The following is a 23,878-nucleotide window of genomic DNA, read 5'->3' as shown; positions in this document are numbered from 1 at the left end:
ACATCAGACTGACGTAACCATTCTGTAATTAGTTACTAGAAAAATCTCCCTGGAACTCATTCAACTCCATATTCCTCAATTTTAAAATGTCACTAAGAATTAAATTTAAGAGTTCATAGAATGTTTATTACACAAATATCACAATAAAGTTTTTTATCTATAAAATTATATTTTTCGGAGAATTTTTTTTAAACCAGCCATCTCATATCAAATTTTTCTGTCTGCTATATTCTCTGCAAGTTATCTGCAATGATGCGCTAGTACCCAAAGTCAGTCAGAACCTGCTAAATTCTTGCACATTCCCTTTAAGCCAGTACCTAAAGTATGAGACTTCTAAAAATTGAATATTCGATCTATTGTCCCATCCCTTACTCCCTGACTATCCCTTTACAGGTATAGGGATAGGACAATGAAAAAGATTAATCTTCCCTAATATTTTAAGTCCACAATACATATGTGATATTTAACTTTAAACTATTAAGTTGACATACACATTTTATTGTTTAGGTGATGTAAATAGATGTCATTTATGGCTGCCATATTGAGCTATTTTGTCGACAGTATAACCAACATTAAGTGTGACTACTTGTTATAAATTATATTGTATTTTATTTACATAAAAATCATTATTAAAAATTTTTGTACCAACTAATCAAAATTTTAACGAAAGTTTTCAATGTTCAAATTAGATAACATGTGTATAAATCTTAGAGGACCAGTATAATATACACTCCAGTTTCCCCAGTTTACATTTTAATGTATCCAGGAAAGCTGTGCGGAATTTATTATCTTTCAGTTACCTACCCCTTCATCCCAGTAAATCATCCCAACCTGTCTCACCTTGCTTTATATATTTCCTTTCTTTTTACCTAGTTTTCTTTCAGGGATTAAGGGAAAGGACAATGGAAGTTTAATCAATCATTCCCCAAGCCTCGAAGGACGGGATACACCACGAGATCTTATTTTTGTGTATCTCTGAACCAAGCCTTGCTTAATGCCATGCATGGTTATATATGGTCTTAGGTCCTTCAGATAACCAACCCTTCTATTGCACTACCTTTATCTTAGAAGTCATAACTGTGCATGGTAATTAGTTGCGAGGCATTCCACTTACTCCAACTATTTATGTCTCTTGCCTGATGTAGTAGCATTAGGAACCATTATTAAAGACATTATTTATGACGCAGTGTCGGGCCGAGTATCTAACTTATCACCTAGCATCTACGGGACCTATGTATATTCGAAGGGTTAAGGATCAAAGACCAGAAAAATTGCTTACAACCACATCTATAAATTTGATAGCCTAAAACCACTCCTGGACATATGTGAAGCTTCCCTAAAATGGAAAACTGAATCTGTTCAGTATTTTATCGAAATCCTACAATTCAGTAAAATTTTGACATTTCACACATAAAATTTTTTTTCGAAATTTTTACAAGAAATTTGACAATATGTTTCCTGCGTCCCTGATCTTCCTATAGACATTAATGTGTTTTGACTTTGTTTCTTATATATTTTCCTTATCTGTCACAGGAAAGAATTCAGTTTAGTTTTTCACATAATTTTTATATTTGATTATATCTAATGAACGTGTCCTAACTTTGTTATTTTGTTTTGAAAATTTAAACTAATTAGTGACGAGCTAACAAAGTTCAAAGTTTTGATTCAACGGGGTTCAACAAAATAGATTTTTGCAATAATTACTCAACAGAATTAAAAAATTAAGGTGTCAAATTAAAGATCTTACTATTTTTGTAATGGCAATTTTCTTCTTTTTTTGTTGCGTTTTAGTAACTTAAAACCAACAAAATTTTTTTTGAAAACTTAAATTACTTCAAAAATAAGAGGTCTACAAAAAAAACGATTGCACTTCTAAATTCTATGGATCATTTTACATCTACTACTTACTAAAAACACCGATTAGCTATTTTAAAATATCACAAAAGTTAGAACAAGTTTTTTCTAATATATAACTAGGTAAATTAAGATGACTCATAGAATAGCTGTAATGCAACCAATATAAACAAAAAGAGGCAAAGTTGTATAAAAAAGTAATAGTAATTGTATTGTTCCTTATTAATCTCTGAAAATAGATTGAGTTATTCCTCTGATGGCTCTGATGTTACCTCCGTGATGGCTCCTCTGAGATATACCACAAATAAATCAGTCCTAAAAGGTGAAATGCTATTTTTTGACGGATGGAGCATATCTACTTCCCCTACCATACTTCAATGATTTTTATTTAAACTTCACCACAATTATACAAAGATTAAAATGATGTTGTTTCCAGTATTGCTATGAAATTGATAAAAATCCACTGGATTAAAACCGGTTGTCAGCCAAAAAATCAGAGATTACAGAAAAAATTTTACGAATATCAAAATAAAAATCATAAAATTAATACCAGTTTTGTAAACCTAGGACTTCGGCCATAAGGGGTTGACAAACTGGTCTGAATTTTATGATTTTTCATTTTACTATCGGCGGAAAGTTATCTATGATACGATGATATAAATAACTATCATAATGATGCAGCCTAATTCCATCCTTAAGGAATGTATGTGCTTTAAAAAATATTTCTTGGGAGTGTGAAAAAACCCCATCTTAAAGGAGTTAAAAATCTTCCTATCTATAAGAAGTTCCACTGTAAATTAGCAGTTAAATTAGTAAATCTTAAACTTCTATTACGTCAAGATTGCATAGAAATCAAATGGTTCAAATGGTCTTTCCGCCTCACAGTTATGTTGATGTCGTCTATCAGTTTTCTAAAAATTTCTAATATATAACCAGTTAAATTTAGGTGACTCATAGAATAGCTGTAATACAACCAATATAAACAAAAAGTTGTAAGAAAAAATAATTGTACTGTTCCTTGTCAATCTCTGAAAATAGATTGAGTTATTCCTCTGATGGCTCCGATGTTACCTCCGTGATGGCTCCTCTGAGATATACCACAAATAAATCAGTCCTAAAAGGTGAAATGCTATTTTTTGACAGATGGAGGATATCTACTTCCCCTACCATACTTCAATAATTTTTATTTAAACTTCAGCACAACTATATAAAGATTAAGATGATGTTGTTTCCAGTATTGCTATGAAATTGATTAATATCCACTGTATTAAAACCGGTTGTCAGCCAAAAAATCAGAGATTACAGACAAAAAAAAATCAAAATATAAAAATCATAAAATTAATACCAGTTTTGTAAACCTAGGACTTCGGCCATACGGGGTTGACAAACTGGTCTGAATTTTATGATTTTTCATTTTACTATCGGCGGAAAGTTATCTATGATACGAAGATATAAATAACTATCATAATGATGCAGCCTAATTCCATCCCTAAGGAATGTATATGCTTTAAAAAATATTTCTTGGGTGTGTGAAAAAACCCCATCTTAAAGGAGTTAAAAATCTCCCTATCTATAAGAAGTTTCACTGTAAATTAGCAGTTAAATTAGTAAATTAGAGTCATTTCGGTCAAGCGGTTAGTGAGCTCTTTTTATACAGGCAGATACCTAGATTCAAATATTGCCTCTTCAATAATGGGATATGAGGCATAAAATTATTCGGCCTGATTTTAGCCTCACACATAAACTTTGTTTTTTATTTTGGGTTCTAATCAAGAGTGATATTTAGTTGGGGGTGGTTTAACCCACTTTCAGAAAACAGGATTACCCCAAGAAAATATATTCTTATACAAAAATAGTATGTGCCTTATTTGTGCTTTTTCTTTTTTCTTACACTATACTAGTCTTCACCTACTGTAAAGATTTTCAAGCTACATAATCATAATGATTACAATGAGCAACGAACATCCAACAATATTCCTGAGTACTTCTTTATTTTTGAAAGTAAAGGTTCTACTTAGATAAGAAATATTTTATATTTAAAAATCTTTTTTTTTACAGGCAAAGCCCCTGGGCAAAACCAAATTATAGAGTAGCTGTTAAATATATATTGGTGAACAGCAAGATATACATATTAAGTCAATAAAATAATATTTTTCTTTTTTTTGTCAAATAAATTATACATTTTTTTGTTTGTCTATTATTGGGACTAACTAAGTTATTTCAGCTCATTTCATATTGTATTATTTATTCTCAATCAAACAGCTCGATATTAGAATAGATTATTTTGTATTGGTGTTGTATTTTCTTTTTGAAATATGCAGAAGCGAAATTCTTATTCCATTGCTATTACATAAAAAATACATTTTCTATTTCACCTCCAGTCTCTTGGGTCCATTTCTCAAAAAAGCTGATAACCTAGCACACGAAGTACAAAACGCCTCTTGCTAAAAATCAGACTAACGGTCTGCCAGATCTTTTATTACATACTGACAGACATCCTGACACTTTTTATATCTGGACAAACGGTGTATTAAACACTGGTAACGAAACGTAAATAATGTAATGTATTCTATTTTAATGCATAGAAATCTATTCGTGTACCTTTCTGTAAAATATGCTTTTTTGTGATTATCTAATTTGTAGTACAATTATTTATTTATTATGTCTCTTTTCATATATTCTGGCTCATTGGAGAAATGATAAATAAATGTTTATTCTTGTAGAGCAGCAATAACTATTGACTGTCCATGAAGACGAAGAAAGTCCCTCAATGACGTCATAAAAATTATGGATGTGGTGAGGAGGAGTGGGAAAGAAAACCCATAAAAAATGATGGATAATCCCTCGTTTTTATGACGTAAAATGCTGATTTTTTGTCGGACTTTCTTCGTCTTTACTGTCCATACGTTCAAATGACCAATTTACATGAAAAATATATAAAAATCTTACACTGACTCTGTAAAAATAATATGATAACTCTAATTGAAACATTTCTAGTTTGTTCTTTCTGCACTTCTCTTAATTATCATAGAATCATATAAAATAATCATAAAGTATTTTCAGATAGGTTTTAATAACTATAAACAAATAAAACTCAAATTAAAACAGACATCAAACTCTTATATTGCACAACTCTTGTCTTTGGGTCCTAAATAAGATCGAACCAAATATTGTTTTAAAAACTTTCTATGAGCTAAATTTTAAATATGTGTAAAATATGATAGAAAGTACAGTATAAAAAGGACAATAATATCCATTAGTAACGCAGCGTTGACATCTAATAGCTCTAAATTTATTTTTATGTCCTGATTATGAAACAGTACTTAAAATGTTGATTGAATGCAAATTATCCCTTGATTTTGTGAATGCAGTGATAAAAGGAGAAGTAGCTTGTGTATGTATTGCGTAAAATCATGAGTAAGCTTCAGTCAAAAGCGATTATTAAGTCTAAGTGTTCTTAACATTGACAAAACGCATAGTATAATCAAACGCATATTTAAAAACACTTAGACTTAATAATCGCTTTTGACTGAAGCTTACTCATGATTTAACGCATTACAAGAACAAGCTACTTCTCCCTTTTTTTTCTTGTGACAGCCGGACAGACGAAGGCACAAAGTAGCTGCGCTACCCATAATAAATATTGTGAAGCACTGAACCAGGTATGTTAGCCCCTGGATTTAGGCGTCCAATCATTTCCGCTCTGATGGTAAACCTTCAAATTAAGATATCCGCGAGTTTTATAAAATTAAAGGTTTACAAGTTTAAAAAAAAACAGGTAAACTTTGTAGCCAGTAGCATAAATGATTAGAAATTAAAATTTTTTTTGCAATCTTTAATCAGCTTCGGCAGTCGCTTACAAAAATATTGTTCGTCTGCAGTTAAATCAATCTAGACAGGTTTTCAGCTGCCTAATTAGTTACCACATTAAAAGTTTTATACTGTCGTGTCAATAAAAATATGTGTTTTCTCGGAAACGATGGATCACCCCTGGATTTAAACTATGATGAAAATTTGCATTAAGAATACATTTTCAAGCCTATAGAATCTGATAAATGTTGCAATTTAAAGCATTTCTGCCTACTTTGTAAGGAATTATGCTTTATTTCACATGAAATAGAGGTTACAGAAAGAACAATTAGGTGTGTTGATTTTATATTTCTTTAATTTTAAACGTACTTTTCATTTTAGCTCAGAAGCTCCCTAACATCTATGTTGATATATTTAAACAGTTGTTATCTTCTTTATAACTAAATTAATCCGTCGGTTTGTCTGTAATGCTCTGGTGAAATTAAATCTAACTATCTAAAATGTTTTTTTTTTATAGCTTTTGATTATGATAAATGGCTTTATTTTTGTTCTAAACAGATATTTCAGAATCTAGAATCTTCTCTATACCTTACTTGGACCGTCGGTATGCTTGTATAGTTAATAAGCATACCAAATTTCTTTTAAAAATTTATTTTTTCTTAAAGAAGGCGTATCAACTTTTTCACTTTTTATCTAAGATAGCTAGCCGGTTCTTTTAGTAAGTAGTAGATGTAAAATTTTTGATAGAATTCAGATATGCAATGGTTTTTTTTGTAGACCTCTTATTTTTTAAGTAATTTAAGTTTTTAAAAAAAAATAATTAAGTCGGTTTTAAGGTACTAAAATGCAACAAAATAAAAGAAGAAAATGGCCAGTATGAACAAAAATAGTAATATCTTTAATTTGACACCTTACTTTTAAAATTCTGTTGAGTAATTATTGAAGAAATCAATTTTTTTAACCTCGGTTTAATCAAAACTTTGAAGTAAAATATAATTTTCACAGGCATAAAAAATATGGGTTCATATATACCTTTAGAATCAGAAAAATATTATGAATCCATTGTAAGCAAAATTGAAAAAAGTAAAAAAATAAAAATAATAAAAATGGCCTAACGTATTATTTTTTACAGGTAACACTTGATTGTAACTATTAAACTAGCCAATCACAAGTCTCAAAAATTGACTAATCGGGAAGCTTCACCTCAAAACCTCAACCAATAGAATTGACAATAAAAAAAGGATAATGTTCATAGAATATATACAATAGATACTACAATGAAAATATTGATACTTACAAAACATGTAAAGAACGAAAAATTATGAACAAATATGCTTCAATCTGTTTATAAACTTCAAAACAATGCAGTTAAAAATGCTTTATTGTTTCTTGTGTTTAAAAAATATCTGTTACATTGTATGTATATTTATTTAGGTTTATTTCAAGTTTCAAGTTTTCAAGTTGTTCAACCCTTTAAAGCCGAAAATTATGATTCTTAAAATAAAGTTATATTTTTTATTATAGTTTTATAAAACTTTTTCATTTTAGCTTACAATGGATTCAGAATATTTTTCTGATTCTAAAGTTATATGTGAACCCATATTTTTTATGCCTGTGGAAGATTATATTTTACTTCAAAGTTTTGATTAAACCGAGGTTAAAAAAATTTATTTTTTCAATAATTATTCAACATAATTTTAAAAGTAAGGTGTCAAATAAAAGATCTTACTATTTTTGTTCATACTGGCCATTTTCTTCTTTTATTTTGTTGCGTTTTAGTACCTTAAAACCGATTTAATTATTTTTTTAAAAAACTTAAATTACTTAAAAAATAAGAGGTCTACAAAAAAACCGATTGCATATCTGAATTCTATCAAAAATTTTACATCTACTACTTACTAAAAGAACCGGCTAGCTATCTTAAATAAAAAGTGAAAAAGTTGAAACACCTTCTTTAAAAAAGTCCATTACCGCTGAGTATCTATTCTATAAATCAGTATGTCGTTGTTTTGTCCGTAAATGAAATTCTATTCTTCTTTACACATGTATGGTTCAAAGTTCCTTGCAATCATTTTGTAGCAAAGGTATTCTTTAACTCCAATAGTCTGTAAATCAATGGCACAGAAATAATTACTTTTACTTTAGAAAATCAATATGTAAAGTATTAACGCTGCTAAAAAAGAAGAATACAAATAAAAAAGCACAGTACATACATTATTAATTAATGTATATATCATATTGACTTGTCTGTATAGATATATTCTGTAAACAGTATTAATAAGAAACACATCTCTTTATTATTTACTGCAGTTGGGTGGTTGAATACATGTCTCTTCTAATTGTAGTCTAATAGTTGTAGTTATCAAGTTGAGAATATTTTTCCAAATATATGAAGACTAGTGGCATCATCTTTAGAAATTAGGAGAGGGAGTAAACATATAGCTTAGAACTATTCCAGATAGCGATCTTGAAATCAAATTGGCTACACGTGGCCATGGCTATATGCAATCTTTAAATCACAACCACATTTTGAATTTTCAGTAAAAATATGAAGAAAAAAATAATAATTTAAAAGTCCATGTTTTATTGGCAGCACTGGGATTGGCGACGGCTACGGCTACAGCTACGGCAACGGCTACACATTTAAAAATCCAGCTCAGGACTTTGAATTTAGAAATAAAATAGTCATTCCAGTAGCTATGTAAATAATTCATAAATTCAAATTTTCAATTGGTAAGCGAGATCTTAACAGACAAACAAAAAAACTCTCTATTTATATAACTAACAGAAGAAAAAACTTACCAAAAGATCCCTGAGTAATTGTAATTAAAAGACAATTGAAGCAGTAAAAGGAAAGTATGTTAAAGGTCTTTTAAAACTCTAATTCTCACTTTTCTCTCTTTTTACAAAATGTTTTGAACTTCTTCAATTGAATTAGGCTTATAATAAAAATGAGCTGTTAGGCATAAGGGCTTATCACTATTAACAATATAGAGAAATTAAGTTGGCATATATTTGCTTATTATTAGTTGTTTTGGCAGGTTTTGCAAAAAACAAATAAAAAAAATAATAAATAAATTTCTTTCTTGAATTTGATTGTTGTTCTTGTCTTATAACACTTTACCATTCCTTTTCTTGTAATAATTTGGTATTAGTAATGTAGGAATAATAAGATAAATAGTAATATTTTTCCTCTTCCCAACTATATTAATAGAGATAATCATTTAATGACACAATATGGGATAATATTCTACTATTATTATCCCATCCCCAAATATTTTCCTGTCATAGAGTAAATAGAAAAAAGAACACAGTATGCCAAATATTGTCTATATTGGTGATAATAGACAATAAGATTAGTTGGTTAGCCAATATTTAATTGATTCAGTATACATCAGAACAACAACTCAATTGCAAGCTTTTTATAATATTTGTAACTAGTTACTGTTAATTTGCAGAAGAACTATGTTTTGATGATAATTTTCGAGAAAAAAGAAAAGCCTTTAATAGTTATTTATTGCATCATTTTATAGACAAATTTCCACAGATATTGAAATGAAAAATTGAAAGATTAAAACAAGTTTGGTAGCCCCAGGTGGCCAAAGACCCAATCTAACTGGTATTAATTTAAGATTTTTTTATTTTTAGTAGAAAATTGTTTGTATTAAAATTTGACACATGATTTTTCATTTTTGGCTAAGAACCGGTTCTAATACAGTGTTTATTAATCAGTTTTAAAGCCATTCTGGAAAAAAATTATGCTGATTATATCAATTAGAATAATACCAAGCATTTTGGCCTCAAAGACTAATTCTATCATATGATAAAGAAGCTTTGTTATTAATTAATTAATTCCAATGACATAAGATTTTATATTTTATTAGCATACTTCATTTCTTATCAATTTGAACAAAATACCAAAGATATTATAACAAGTAGATCAATTACCACGACATATACACAAAACTCACCCAGACATACTCATAAATAGCCACTATCTTCACATAAAATACATATAATTATAATAAATTGAGAGAAAAAATATAAATAAAATCTTTGATAATTTGTTATATGTACACATTGTACTGTACAAACCCATCAGGGCCTTAGATGTGGCTCAGTGGTTGCTTTTAGCATTAGACTAGTACATTATAAACCAATGCAAAAGTGCAAAGTTTTTCAAAAAGCACAAAAAGGTGGAAATGGATGTATTTTGTTCAAAATCAGCAAATAAAAAGCTGAAAACGATCCTTACTTTGACAAAAATTTGGGGAACTGTGGCAGTGTCCCACATAACATATATGGATCACAGAAAAACTTTAAATAAGAAATATTATGATACTAATTTTAGGTTTTGTAAGGATTGAAACAGCCCTTGCAGGAAAATTAGACTCTAGGGATAGGAAACCATAAGGTTAAATTAAATTCTCCTATTGAACTAAAAACATGTTTTCTTTAAAAATTAAGAATGAGTGCAGTGGTTCAGTGTTCCATTAGTGAAAACATAAAAATTGTGAAAGTAGAATACTCTTAGAGGATTAGAAAATCTTCTTCTGAACTATTTGAGTACTGAGGATCTAGGTAAACTCTAATATTGATTTGTGCATTTCTGTAATAGATTTGTGCATAATACAGTAAACATATTATCAATTAAGGGGATGAAAATATTTCATATATTAAACATTTTTCTTTGCTAAAAAGTAAAGAAAGATCTGTGTTCAGATGTTTTATAAACTAAATACATAATAAGGGGGTGAAGCAAATAAAAGGTTTATTGTTTAAAATCTCAAGGACAGAATTGATTTTTTCTTGGTGGGGGGGGGGGGGGGGCGGGAATAAGAGGTATAATTCTACGGCAATATTCATTACCGTAGAATTAATATTTGCACTTTGACGAGTGTCACCAGTCAATGAGCCAAGGCACTACCCATTGATATTAAATGCCACCTCTGAGAGGAGAGCCCATCTGTATGTAAAATTTCAGCCTCTTGAATGGTATGATACTTCTAGAATAAAAAGTTTCCCCTTGTTTGGATGACAATTAATTATAATTATGCTTAAAAGAGAAAATTTCTCACCCACCCAACTAATGACCACATTAATTGTTTCCAGATATAAGAAGTTAGATCGATTATTATCACATATACAAATACATTTTCTACAACATTGTTATTATTTACATATATGTAATGTTGTTGTTGTTTTTTAATGGTACCACTTCGCCAAGTGTGTAATAAAAATATTTATAGCTGTAATAATGCCTTGACGCGTAAACAGGCGTTAGAAGTGTTGGGTCTCTTTAAGATAGGAACAAAGATTATTAGAATATTGATTATGTAGAGGGTGGATGCCGTGGACATAGAGGAAGGTTGATACACACCCCTGACACTAAAATCGCATCCCTCTTGTGGTAAAAAAAGCTCACACCTCCCTTGATTTTTGTTTAAGATGGGTGTAAAAAATTTCGGGTCCGCTTTAGACATCCCTCAGGCAAAATCCTCTGTACGGCGTTGTTGATGCAAAAGCATATTTTTTAAGGAAGTAAAATATGGCTGCAACTATTGGACTAAATCGTCTTTGGGTAGAAGATATGATGTCATGGTAGGATCTAGAATACTATAAATGGAGCTTTAACACCCAACCAACATTTTTAAACAAGAAAAAAATATTTTTTATTGAAATGACCATTTTTGTTAGTAACCATGTACCTTTTTACTGGTATATCTGACACAATTCTTTCTATTAAAAAATAATATCACTTTGCAAAATGACTTTGGTTTGATGAAATTTCCTATAAAGTTCTAACTGCATAGTATAGAAGTTGTGTCAGGGTATCTAGTTGTTGTTGGGCTGAGAATCGAACTCATTACCTACCCGACAACGAGCGGTTGCTGGATATATAACGCCAAAGTCACGGGTCTGTTACTGAGACTTTGAGCTACTAATGTAATAAGATAAATAAAAAACACGAAACCTTATAAATTTGTTGATGGTCTAAGAATCGGTTGGTCGGCCAGGCATATCATGATCATAAACAGCTACACCTCTAAGTAAAAATAAAATATAAAAACTAGTTTTCCTAAAATTAAAACTAAGGACAGTTGGGTTTGGTTGATACAATCTACAGAAAAGATATTTACCAGAAAAAAAACTGAGGATTACCTATGGATTTTAGAGATTTAAGATATGATTGATTGAAACTTCATGCCTCTTCCTACCTACTTCATATAGTATATCATTTTATATAGTTTTTTTTCTTATTATAGGATGTTTTATAAAAAAACACGACTTTAAAACCTGTTTTTAAAAAGTAAGTAATTCATTAAAATAGGAGATTACGGTTTGAATGAAGCAGTAATTGGATAATATTTAGCAAGATAATAAAGATAATAATAGTCAGTAGTCATGGGTTAATACCCTAAAATAGGTAATATTTTTAATCAAATAAAAACACACCGTATAAATATTTAAGAAGTTGGGTGTGTTTTAGTTTTTCATAGTTGTTTATCCAGGTAAAACTAATAAGATAGGTTTACATTTATCAGGAAAGCTTTCGAATGTCCACGGCTGCAGTTAGTTGACTTCTAAAGACTGCCAACTATTTAACTCTTATTCTTGGTGGATTGCTGCTATTGTAGTTGTGCCCTGTACTAAATATGCAGACTGCAAAGCTCTGAAAAAAAGATAGATTGGTTAAAAATATTTCTTTAAAAATATAACAACTTAATTTGCAAATGATAGTATAAGTATGATAAAATAAACAAACATATGTATAAAAATGAGACAGGATAAATTATTATGCAAACAAAAATAAATACACTTGTTACCACATACAATAAACAATTCTACGTCAATAGAAAAAACATCAGGGGTCAGGGATAATGCATTTGAAGAAAACTATTTCATGCTAATTTTTCACAAGTGGAAAGGAAGTATATAGACTTAATAAAATCTTTTATGCTGTTATTAATAATAAAAGTTTATGCCGAATAGTGAAAATTAGGTGAAGAACAACGTTATGATTCTTCAGATGTATTATATTTGAATATTTTTATTAAAAGATATTAAATAGTATCCTTAAAATAGACAACTTCAAGAAATTTAAATGTTGTCTGTTATATTTACGACCGATCATTTGTGCGTACATTAATTTTAATTAGTTATAATTTAATTACTTAAACCTTTTATCTTAATCTTAAAAATTTGATTATCAATACTCGCAAATGCAGCCGTATTGATAAGCCACAGTTTTTTAAATAGCTAAAACTGTAACTGTCTATAACAATTGTATATGGCCTTTATAGCCATCACTGCTAAAAATACAACTGTACTAGTTCAATTTTTTAGGGTGATCTTCAGACTAGCAATCCTAAAAGTGCTCGTTTGAAACCCTGCCTTTAATGAAACTAATTTAAATAACATCAAAATTTATTAATAGGGGGGGGGGGGGAATGTAAAAATGGTCTATTAAAAATTTTTTTAGCGTAAATAATACCTATGCAGAATATCTTAATAGATAATATTAACAGATGAAAATGTTGTATAAACACAATTTTTGTATAGACAACAAAAATACAAAAGCCAAATAAAAATAAAAAAAAAAAACAAGGATAATACATGTCAGTAACACCAAACACAAAAATGAAGAATATGCCCAAAGAAAAATAATTTTATTTTATTCTTTAAAATTTTCTATTATAAAAATGTTGCAGAAAATTTGTAGTCCATAAATCAAATAAACTTTTTTCATTAGAATTATAAAAATCTGCCAAACAATTTAAAAGGCATTTTTCATGATTATTGTTGTTCATTTATCACAGAGTGGATTCGATACTTTTAACAACATTTGGCTTAACTTTTTAAAATGATTTATAAAAAGAATATTAATTTAAAATGAAGGAAAATATTATGTCATTGATTTTTCAAACCTCTCAAAAAAATTCTAATTAGTATTTGCAAAAATGCATTAAAATATAAATGCAAAAAGTGTAACACTCTGCAATTTAAAGGTAGACTAAATAATGAATTGAATTTATAAATAAAATGATTTATTCCAAACTGCATAATGATTTAAAATTAAATTAGGTATATATTTCGAACTACGTGGTATTCAAGTGATGAGTTTAAATAAATAATTTGGTTTAGTAAAAAGTTGGCAAAGTAAAATAAAACTGTAATGTAGCAGAAACATGTTAAATTGCAGATCGATTGACAATACTTTGTAAGAAATCTTTTCATTCATGCTATATCTCCCTTCTTCTTCGTTGCTTGTATTTTTACATTTCTTCAAAGAAGCGTAGCTACTTATATCTCAGGTATGTCAGTTAAAGTATGTTAAGTAGAATAATAGAGTAAAACACTAAAGGGGAAAGAGATTATATAACTGTATGTCCCCATTCTTAGAACCTTGTGCCGACTCTCAACTAGGTCTTTGAAAATCAATCAATAGAGTCATAATTATTAACACATCCATGTAGCAGAAAACAATTTCCTAGCAGACGAGAAAGGTCCTTGGAGAAAAGGTAGTTATCTATTTATAAATCTATACTTAAGATCTGTTTGTAAAATCAACTTTAACTTTTGTCTCTACTAACATAAAAACATGAACAATCTTCAGTGTTTTAATGTCAACTAGTGGCTTTGCCACCAGTATTACAGCTCTAAGTTTGAAGACAAAAATAGCCTGAAACCATCCCAGGTTTTAAAACGAAAAAATATGAAGCTTTCCATTAATAAAAACTCATTCGGTTCAGTAGATATCGAAATCTTAATCGTCAGATAGAAAAAAAACTACTTCTTTTTATTATTGGACACCTGACCTAATACTGTTCATTTTTCTTCCTGTATTAAACTAAACTATCCTTATATAAAATCAAAGTAAAAATATTATTGTCGCGCTACTCGTGGACGTGATTATCCTTGTTTATAAAGAACTTTAGTGTCAAGAGTTTTCATATTCAAAACTTCACTTAAACTTTTGCCAATATTCTAAATTTATGGTTTCCTCAAATCTCAAACTTAAAAGTGTGTGTGTATGTGGGTGGGTGTATGAGTGTGTGTGTGTTTACAAACTCTGTATATAAATAGGGAAATGATAAAAGATAAGGAGAGGAAAAATCTTTTGGGTATAGTCCCTTTCGTGACAACTCCTTTTAAGGGGTGTTTCGTCTTATTTTCACAGCAGCTTTTGATAGGTTATTTTAGGTTAGGTTAGGTGATTGCCCCGTAGGGTTGGGCAATTTGCCCCGCAGATTTAGAGCCCCCCGCAGGGGCAAGAAATAGGGGAAAAGCTACTGTGAAAATTCGACCAAACGCCCCTTAAGAGGCATTGCCACGAAAGGGACTATACCCAATCTTTTTATATAGTTAACACTAAGTTTTGAACAAACTTGGACACTTCAATCTTATTTCGTCAAAATTTCCTTAACACGTTTGATAAAATTTTGTTGCATTTCTTTTAAAAGTATACAATAAGCTAATATATTGGTTGGGTCTTATCATTATTGTTTGAACCTACTAAAAAGGTAAATATTGTTTTGGATGCTGTGAGTATTGGTGCAAAAAATGGAGACAAATTTTAAATTGATTTGGCAGGGCTGATTATTTACGTCACAAGTGAGGGGAAAGAAAAGGGGAGGAGGAAAGAAACCCCCTAGAAAAGAGATGGGGGTATGACGTCACACGCCAAAACAATTTGAAATTTGTCCCCATTTTTTGCACCAATACTCACAGCATCATTGTTTTGTATTTTTGATCTATTCCTAGAATATAAGCATTTCAAAAATATTCTTAAAACTGGGTTCAATTGCCATAAATTAGCCTATGATCGTAAAGGGATCTTATTGGAATGGTAAAAAAATTGAGTTATTTCAAAGATATTCAGACATAAAATCCTTACTACTTTAAATTACAGGATAAATTATATAGGCTTGATATTATGAAAACTATATGAATCCTGAACAAATTTCCAAAAAATACTATTTTATCTTAAGTTAAACATTAGTTTTATGTTACCAAATGTTAAAATGACATTTTATTGAGATTATAATAAGATCTTGAGAGCAGTTGGGAGGAGCAGTTGGGAAAATGAGTAGATTATTATTATTATCAGATTAATTTCCGGCGGATTAGAACCAGTAATGAGCAATACTAAAAAAATATATCGTATATTATTCTAGTAAATTTTCCAAGAAAGATGAAATTGTACTATATGTACATTATAAATGTTCTTATTTTAGATGACCAGAGGCACACCCATGAGAAGCAAAGCAAGCCTAAATAAATTGTTTCATTCCTGAGCATACCCCCCCTAAAATTTTTCCCAATTACTGAAAGTCTTGTACTTTCAGATAACACAAAATGACAGAATCTTAAAGTTCAGGATTGGAACAGTTTTTTTTCACATCTTTTTCCTACACTTTTGTATCTATTTAAGAACACAATGAGTAGATAGTTGTGAAGCTACCTTACAAGGGCTTTAAGACAGTCGGATGAATTATCTGATTATTGAGGTGAGACATTATCAGGAAATAATTATCCCTGACAGTGAAAAAAAACTGACCTATGGTAGAGAACATACTACCTATAGTTAGTTATAAAGTCTTTCAGGAACCCTTGAAAGACACCTGTAACTGAATGTTGACATTTAACAGCATTAGGTTATAGTAAATATTATAGTTTGTTTTCAGGCATTACCTCAGGAGTTTGGAATCGGATCAAGATTCTAAATTTGCTGTACACAGCTATAATCAAATGAGGGAGATCTGGACTACTAAACAGTCAGAACCATCTCAACAAGCAAGCACAGACACCCCTGCTCGCAAGCGATCTGTTAAAAACTAGAGTTTAGCAGATGTAAGTTAAGACGAGGAGTTCCTGTAAAAAAGAACTCCCGACCTCTCAGACAGACATTGTCTGAATCTGAAGTTTTTGCAGGTGAACCAAGCCAGCTAACTGATTATATTCTTCATAATTGTGAAGAAACTGAATCTGGACCAGTAACTAGGTCCAGAAAGCGTACTTTACACCCACCATTGGACTTCTCTAGAGTAAAACTAAAGAGAAGTGTATCACTAGGCAGTGTCAGAACCAATGACACTAATCTGGCTAATATTGATGGCCAGGAACTAGTACCAGAACAACCATTAAGTGCTAGTACACCATTTGGATCACAGCTCCAGTTTGAGGCTGATAATCCTGATCATCTATCTGATACTGATGATAGAGAGGATCTAGATTGGGATCCATTTTCCCCCAAACTTGCTTACAGTAACGTACCATCTATTGTTGACTCTGTTTTTGAGGACACATTAGACTTAACTGAAAGAGGTCAAGACGAAGACCTTCCTGGAAGCCTACCCAGAGCTTCCACTAGTACCCATAACATTTCTGTTGGATCCTTGAGTAATATTTCTACAATGGCTTCAAGGGATCCCAGAGAACTAATGCTTGAATGTGATGATGCACTCACTTTAGATGTATATTGTGAAGTTTTCATTGCAGACCTTCAAAGTCGGACCCCTGACTTTCTTAATAGTCAGATTAAAGATATTGACCTGGCTATAAAAAGGGTTGGATCTAACCTGAATTTTTTCAGAAGATTTCCAAATCCTGAATTTACACCTGATGATGTAGATAAAGGAAAGGTGCTAGTAAAACGCCTAATGGATTAAAGCCTTGCTATTCAAGCTCATTTGAGCAAACCTGCTAACTCAGAAAAAATCTCTGAGGAGTTAGCTGTTGAACAAATTGAAATTCCAAAATCTGCAGAAGATCAACAATCTGCTGGTAATAGCAATGACAATGGTCAGATTGGAAATAATCAAGGCATAGGATCAGTACCTGCCTTGCCACCAACTGTCCCAAGTCATCCACCTTTGGCTCTCAGACCCACAGACAGCCAAACCAATCATTTGACTCTAGCAATTAAAAAGGCTAGAGTTCATCAAAGACGAGATCCTATTCTAGTAGAAATAGCAGATCTTGGAGATTCTCTTGCTGAGTTGATTGCAGTAGATTGCAATCAACTTGGCAAATTTAACAAAGTTCACAACAGGTTTAAGGAACTTCTTGATAAGAGCCTAAGAGCTTTGAAAAAAGCTCGCGACCTGTGTGATGATGCTATGGCATGTGAGTTAGCAAAGGATGCTCATAATCTTAATGAAGCATCCACTCAACTTGAAAGTTTAATTTATGAATGTGAGGGCCATGTTGACAACCAAAAAGAAAGACATGGATTCTCGCATGGTAATATGCCTTTAAAGGACAAGATGGCTACCTTACCATTACCCAATTTTTCTGGGGGAAAGGATGATGCTCTTAACTTCTACACTTTCAAAGAGAAGTTCGAAGCATATATAGACTCATTTCCCTCCCTTGCTAACTGTGAGATTTTGTCAATCCTTAAAGAGAAATGTCTTCAAGGAGTTGCAGCAAAAATGGTTTCTTCTGAGAAGACAACTGTTGCTGTAATGGACAAACTTGCAAGCTTTTATGGCAGTAAAGACCTTATTCTTGCCAGAAAGAAAAAGCAAATTCTTGAACTAGGGCACTGTCCAACCTCAGGTTGGGAGCAAAAATTAACTTGGTTGGTTGAGGTGCGATCCCAGCTTGAATCAATCCAAGACTTTGCTATAGAATTTAAAGCTGAGAGTCTGTTGTATAGTAAAATTGATCTTGCCAATGCTGTATCAGGACTATTGATAAAAAAGCATTTTGAAGAGATCACCAGAACTTTCAGATCCCAAGTAAGTATGGGACTCTCAGATGGTGAGTTGTGCTATAATGCTTTGATGCGGTATTTAGATGAAGAAATTCATCAGCTATCATATTGGCTTGCACACAGCGAGAGTAGATCTGTGCTGCAGTCAGCCCAACCCCAAATCCAATCTAATAATAATGGAATTAGGGGGGCCAGGAACCCACCTAAGGCCCAAGGTGCTACATATGTTTCTACAGAAACATCTGCACCATCAAATAGTACTCAAATATCAAATATTGGTACCCTAACCCCAGCCCTATTATACACAGGGGCTGACAAGAAACCAACTCCCATGAAATGCAACTTATGTCATGGGAGACATACTCACATGTACAATTGTGAGCAATACATTCAAGCTCCTATTAAGGATAGGAAAAAGCTTAATGTATCAACTAAGAGCTGCTACAGGTGCTTGCGACTGGATGCACAGGTAGAGTTTACTTTAATTGAAGAATAGTGGAGCAAACACAAGAATTATTGCAGAACCAACTTTACCTGTAAAGTTGGGAAATGTCAGTATTCTGTCCATAGAATGCAAAAACATATTCTTGTGTGCGCTACTCATGGTGATGCTAATGCTTAGAAGATGAATGAGTTCAAAAATTCACTTCCAGTTGGTCAAATACCCAACACCTCTCAAATAAATTATCTTAATGGACCTACTCTAACTGATAACGAAACAGTTAATGCATTAGTTCCATCTGAAGATGGTACTATTCCAGATGTAGGAACACCTGCCATATTTATGTGCCAGAAAATAAAGGCACTAGATGGCTCCCACATATTTGTCTTCTTTGACAGTGGCTGTGGTGCCGCAGCTATATCTACACAGACTGCCTCCAAAGTAGGCAGCACAGTGTTTCGCCCTGGCCCTACTTCTATGAATGTAGCAGGGGGTAATACCATAATGCTACCACATGGTAGTGATAAATTCTACCTGCCTATGACAGAATCCCAGGTCAAGGCCACAATCATTGCTACCAAGATGGATTGCCTTACTGCACCATTTCCTGTCTGGGAATTGCAAGAGGCCTATCAAGATCTTGTCCGCCACTACAAGGGCAATGAAATCTTACCTACAGTACCCAGCAATATAGGGGGCTGTGAGGTTGATATCATATTAGGTATCAAATATAATACCTATTATCCATACTTGGTATGCACACTACCCTGTGGGTTATCACTCTATCATAGTCCATTTGATGGAGTTGATGGCCATGCAGGTGTTCTTGGAGGACCCCATCACTCTTGGGCAAAAGCCAAGGAAACTGTGTCCTTTATAGGTACAGCCTCATTCTTTACCAATGAACTTAAGGCTTACAGATATATTAACAACTCATTGCTTGAATCCGGAAAGTCTTGGATTGCTGCTAATGAGGATGAGTCTTGGGAAAATATAGACTCAAATGAGTTGGTTTACAGCAATGAAGAACCTGTAAAACTCAACAAGGATTATGACCTTCAAGATCTCAGTGCCAAGAAAAAGCTCAAACGTTACCTTGAAATTGAGCTGCTTGGTACAGAGGCCTCATACAGGTGTATATCTTGTAGAGGATGTGTGGATTGCAAGCATGGAGACAAGCTTGAAGCCACCAGCCTTAAAGAAGAGTCAGAAGATGCTCTTATACAGTCAAAGACCCATTATGACATTGAAAGGAAGAAAATAACTGCTTCCCTTCCATTCACCTCAGATCCTACAAAGGATTCAGCCCCGAACAGGCATATTGCTCTGAAAATCCTGAAAGGGCAAATTAAAAAGCTAGCTAAAGACCCAGAAGCTAAAGATCAGGTCATAGCCAGCCATGAAAAACTTGCTAGTCGTGGATCCAGTTGCAATGTTACAGATTTACCTCCAGAGCACCAGAAACTATTGGTGGATCTGCCAGGTGAATATTACCTCCCTTGGCGATATGTTGCCAAAGAGGGCTCTCTATCAACTCCCATTAGGGTGGTTTTTGATGCATCATCCCGAACAGCAACTGGAAAATCTTTGAATGATGTCCTTGCTAATGGATCAAATAAGTTGGAAAAGATTCTAGATCTCAACTTAAACTTTAGATCTGGCCCATATGCTTTCTGTAGTGATATTTAGATGGCCTACAACCAGATTGCGCTGAACCCAGAACATTACAGGTGGCAGCGATACCTCTGGTATAAGGACCTTGATTCAGATGGTCCTATTGAAGAGAGGGTTATTTTGACAGCCATATATGGTGTCACTTCATCTGGAAACCAGACCTATGAAGGTATCCAGAAACTTGCAGATCATGTGATCAAGAATCACCCTCAACATGCTAAGGGTGCAACCACATTAAAGAACAAAACATATGTGGATGATACAAATGATACTGCTTCATCAAATGAAGAACTTGATGAGATTATTGGTGGTCAGGTCTTCACTCTTAAAGAGGGTGGAATGGCTGCTAAATCATACACTAGAATTGGAGATCCTCCAGATGAAAGTGTTTCCAAGGATGGAGAAACAGTATCCTTTCTTGGCTATCGATGGAATCCTGTCAAGGATTGCCTTATGTTAGATGCCAAAGAACTCTATTTTGGCAAAATCAAAAGAGGCAAGCGCCCATTGCCAGTCCAAGGCAATCTTAAAGATGCACTTGCATTGACTTTTACTAAGAGAACCCTTCTTAGTAAAATGGGTGGCAACTTTGACCCGATTGGGTTAATTACACCCTGTTCAGCTAAATTTAAATTCGATTTTCATGCAATACTCCATGAAGGTAAAGGTTGGGATGATTTGTTACCAGAGAAGTATCTAGATGTTTGGGTTGACAACATTAACATGATGGTCCAAGTCACTGATATCAAGTTTCCAAGAGCAGTCATGCCCAAAGATGCCTTAGAACCCATAGACCTCTTTGTTAGTATGGACGCTAGTCAGCATCTTGCTATAGTTTGTGTTCATACCAGAACTGAAAATAAGCATGGACAGGTATGTGTCAGGTTAGTTGCTGGCAAGTCTAAAATTGTCAGTGGCTCTACTATACCTAGAGCTGAGCTAAAAGCTGCTGTAGCTGGTGTTACCCTGGCTGACACAGTTATCAAAAATTTAAAAGGCAAAGTGCGAAAAGTCACTTATGTTACAGACTCCTCTGTTGTTCTGTCCTGGATCAGTCAGGACACTAGACCAATGTCACTTGGCATCAGAAGCTCTGTTATAGAAATCAGACGTTTTTCTGAAGTAGAACAATGGAGACACATACCATCAGCAGAAAACATTGCTGATTTAGGCTCCAGGATGAATGCATCTGTGAAAGACATCGATGAACATTCAGAATGGCAGAATGGTAAGAGATGGATGTACTTAAAGTATGAGGACATGCCACTCAAGAGAATATCTCAGATAAACTTGGATAAGGAAGCTGAAGTTGCTGTCAGCAAAGAGATATCAGTGAACTATACTGATCCCTTACCAGGTAAGTCTCAAATTGAGGAAAGGAAGGTATACAGTAAGTATCTGTACCTACCTACAGCCTTACCATGGCGCAAGGCTGTTAGAGTCATTGCAATCTGCAACAGATTTTGCAAATATGATTTTAAATCCAGGCTTAAAGCTGACCAGCGAGTTACTCGTAGTAGCAAGACCAAAGCTGCTGTAAAAGCCATGTCACTTGCTCACACATTTACACATGATGAGTTAGCAGAAGCAGAAGATTACTTCTTTAATAAAGCAACAAAAGAAGTATATCGCTTTAGTAATCCCAGGGAGTACAAAAATAATTCCTTAGTTAAGAAAGGGATATTGCTGTATTCTGGAAGAATTTTGGAAGGACAAGCTATCAATGATGTTGAAAAGATCATGTCTGACATAAGACCACTTAGTTTTATCAGACCAATCATTGATAGGTTTTCACCTGTGGCATACAGTATCATGTTATATGCTCACAATGAACTTGTTCACCACAGATTCACAAATGCCACATTGAATGAGTCTCGGAATATTGCCTTTATATTAGGAGGCAGAGACTTAGCAAAGGAAGTAAGAGCAGCTTGTGTGCATTGCCGCAGGTACAAAGCTCGCCTTCTTGAAGCTGAAATGGCACCAGTCCATGAAAATCGACTGACCATAGCACCACCAGTTTACTTTACACAGGTGGATCTTATGGGCCCATATACAGCAATCTGTGAACACAATCACAGATCATCAGTCAAAATATGGGGCATGGTAGCTAGAGATCAATCATCTGGCGCTATAGCTACCCATGTAATGACTAAATATAGTACTGAAGCCTTTCTACAAGCCTTCATGCGATTGACACATCGCTATGGAGTACCTGCTAAAGTTTTTTCTGACCCAGGATCCCAGTTGGTCAAAGCAGGCAAAGATACTAAGTTGTCTTCTGCTGACATCACTCGTACCCTTAATGGTAAATTTGATGTCACTTTTGACCATGCAGTAAGTCCTACTGCTACCCCAAACTTTCAAGGTTGTGTTGAAAGAAACATTAAGGAGATTAAAAATATTTTTCACCAAACTTATAGTGGTTTAAAATTGGATGTTGTTTCATATGAAACAGCATTTAGTTATTGTGCAAATGAGCTCAACAACATACCTCTATGCCTTTCATCTAAAACAGATGATTTAGGACATGTTGACCTGATAAGTCCTTACAGACTTATAATGGGGCGCAACAACCGTAGAGCCCCTACTGGGCCAGCATCACTAGCCCAACCAGGTAGACTGTTAAAACAGATCCAGTTAATGACAGAATCCTGGTGGAAAGTCTGGCGAACTGAACATTTAATGATTTATGTTCCTAGACCTTCCAGGTTCAACAGAACAACAGTTCAACCAGAAGAAGGTGATATTGTAATCTTTAAGAAAGATCAGGAAGAACTAAGTTCTGATCATATTTGGCGTATTGGACGTGTAACTGAATGTATAGTGTCTAAAGACAACATTGTTTGCACTGTTCGCATCCAGTATAGAACAGACTGGAAACCACTAGAGGAACTAGGAGTATCGCCAAACTATTTGCTGAAGATGAGATCACTTTCATTGATCAGCTTAATGAGAGTAGCCTTCATGCTAACGCTCTCTATTTCAACTATCTGAAGACCAATCAGAAAGTTCATGATTTTAGGCTACCCATTCATTCTACCCTTACCATGGGAAGAAGACTAATTATGATTGTATGATTCATGTACATAACCTTTAAAACATAAAAACAAAACTAAAAATATCAAAATACTAAAAAAAACAAATATTTAACATTGTTTATTAATTGTGATAAAATATTATAAAATAAAAATTTAAAAATATATTTATTATTATTTGTTATATTTCAGCTTGCAATCATGGGAGTACCTACTGGTCATTTCTCCCGCCCCCCCAGTGTACTATATGTACATTATAAATGTTCTTATTTTAGATGACCAGAGGCACACCCATGAGAAGCAAAGCAAGCCTAAATAAATTGTTTCATTCCTGAGCAT

General features: G+C 32.9%; 1 protein-coding gene across 1 annotated transcript; it reads left to right on the top strand.

The window, feature by feature from the left end:
- Positions 1-20,516: 20,516 nt before the first annotated feature.
- Positions 20,517-23,498, top strand: LOC145328111 (uncharacterized). Its single transcript, XM_080171691.1, has one exon. It carries the CDS (start codon positions 20,517-20,519, stop codon positions 23,496-23,498), a length of 2,982 nt encoding a protein of 993 aa, XP_080027817.1.
- Positions 23,499-23,878: the final 380 nt, after the last annotated feature.

Source organism: Acartia tonsa, chromosome 1, assembly GCF_053477335.1.
Source record: "Acartia tonsa isolate MP-2025a chromosome 1, ASM5347733v1, whole genome shotgun sequence".
NCBI lineage: Eukaryota > Metazoa > Arthropoda > Copepoda > Calanoida > Acartiidae > Acartia > Acartia tonsa.
This window is presented reverse-complemented; position numbering and strand designations above follow the sequence as displayed.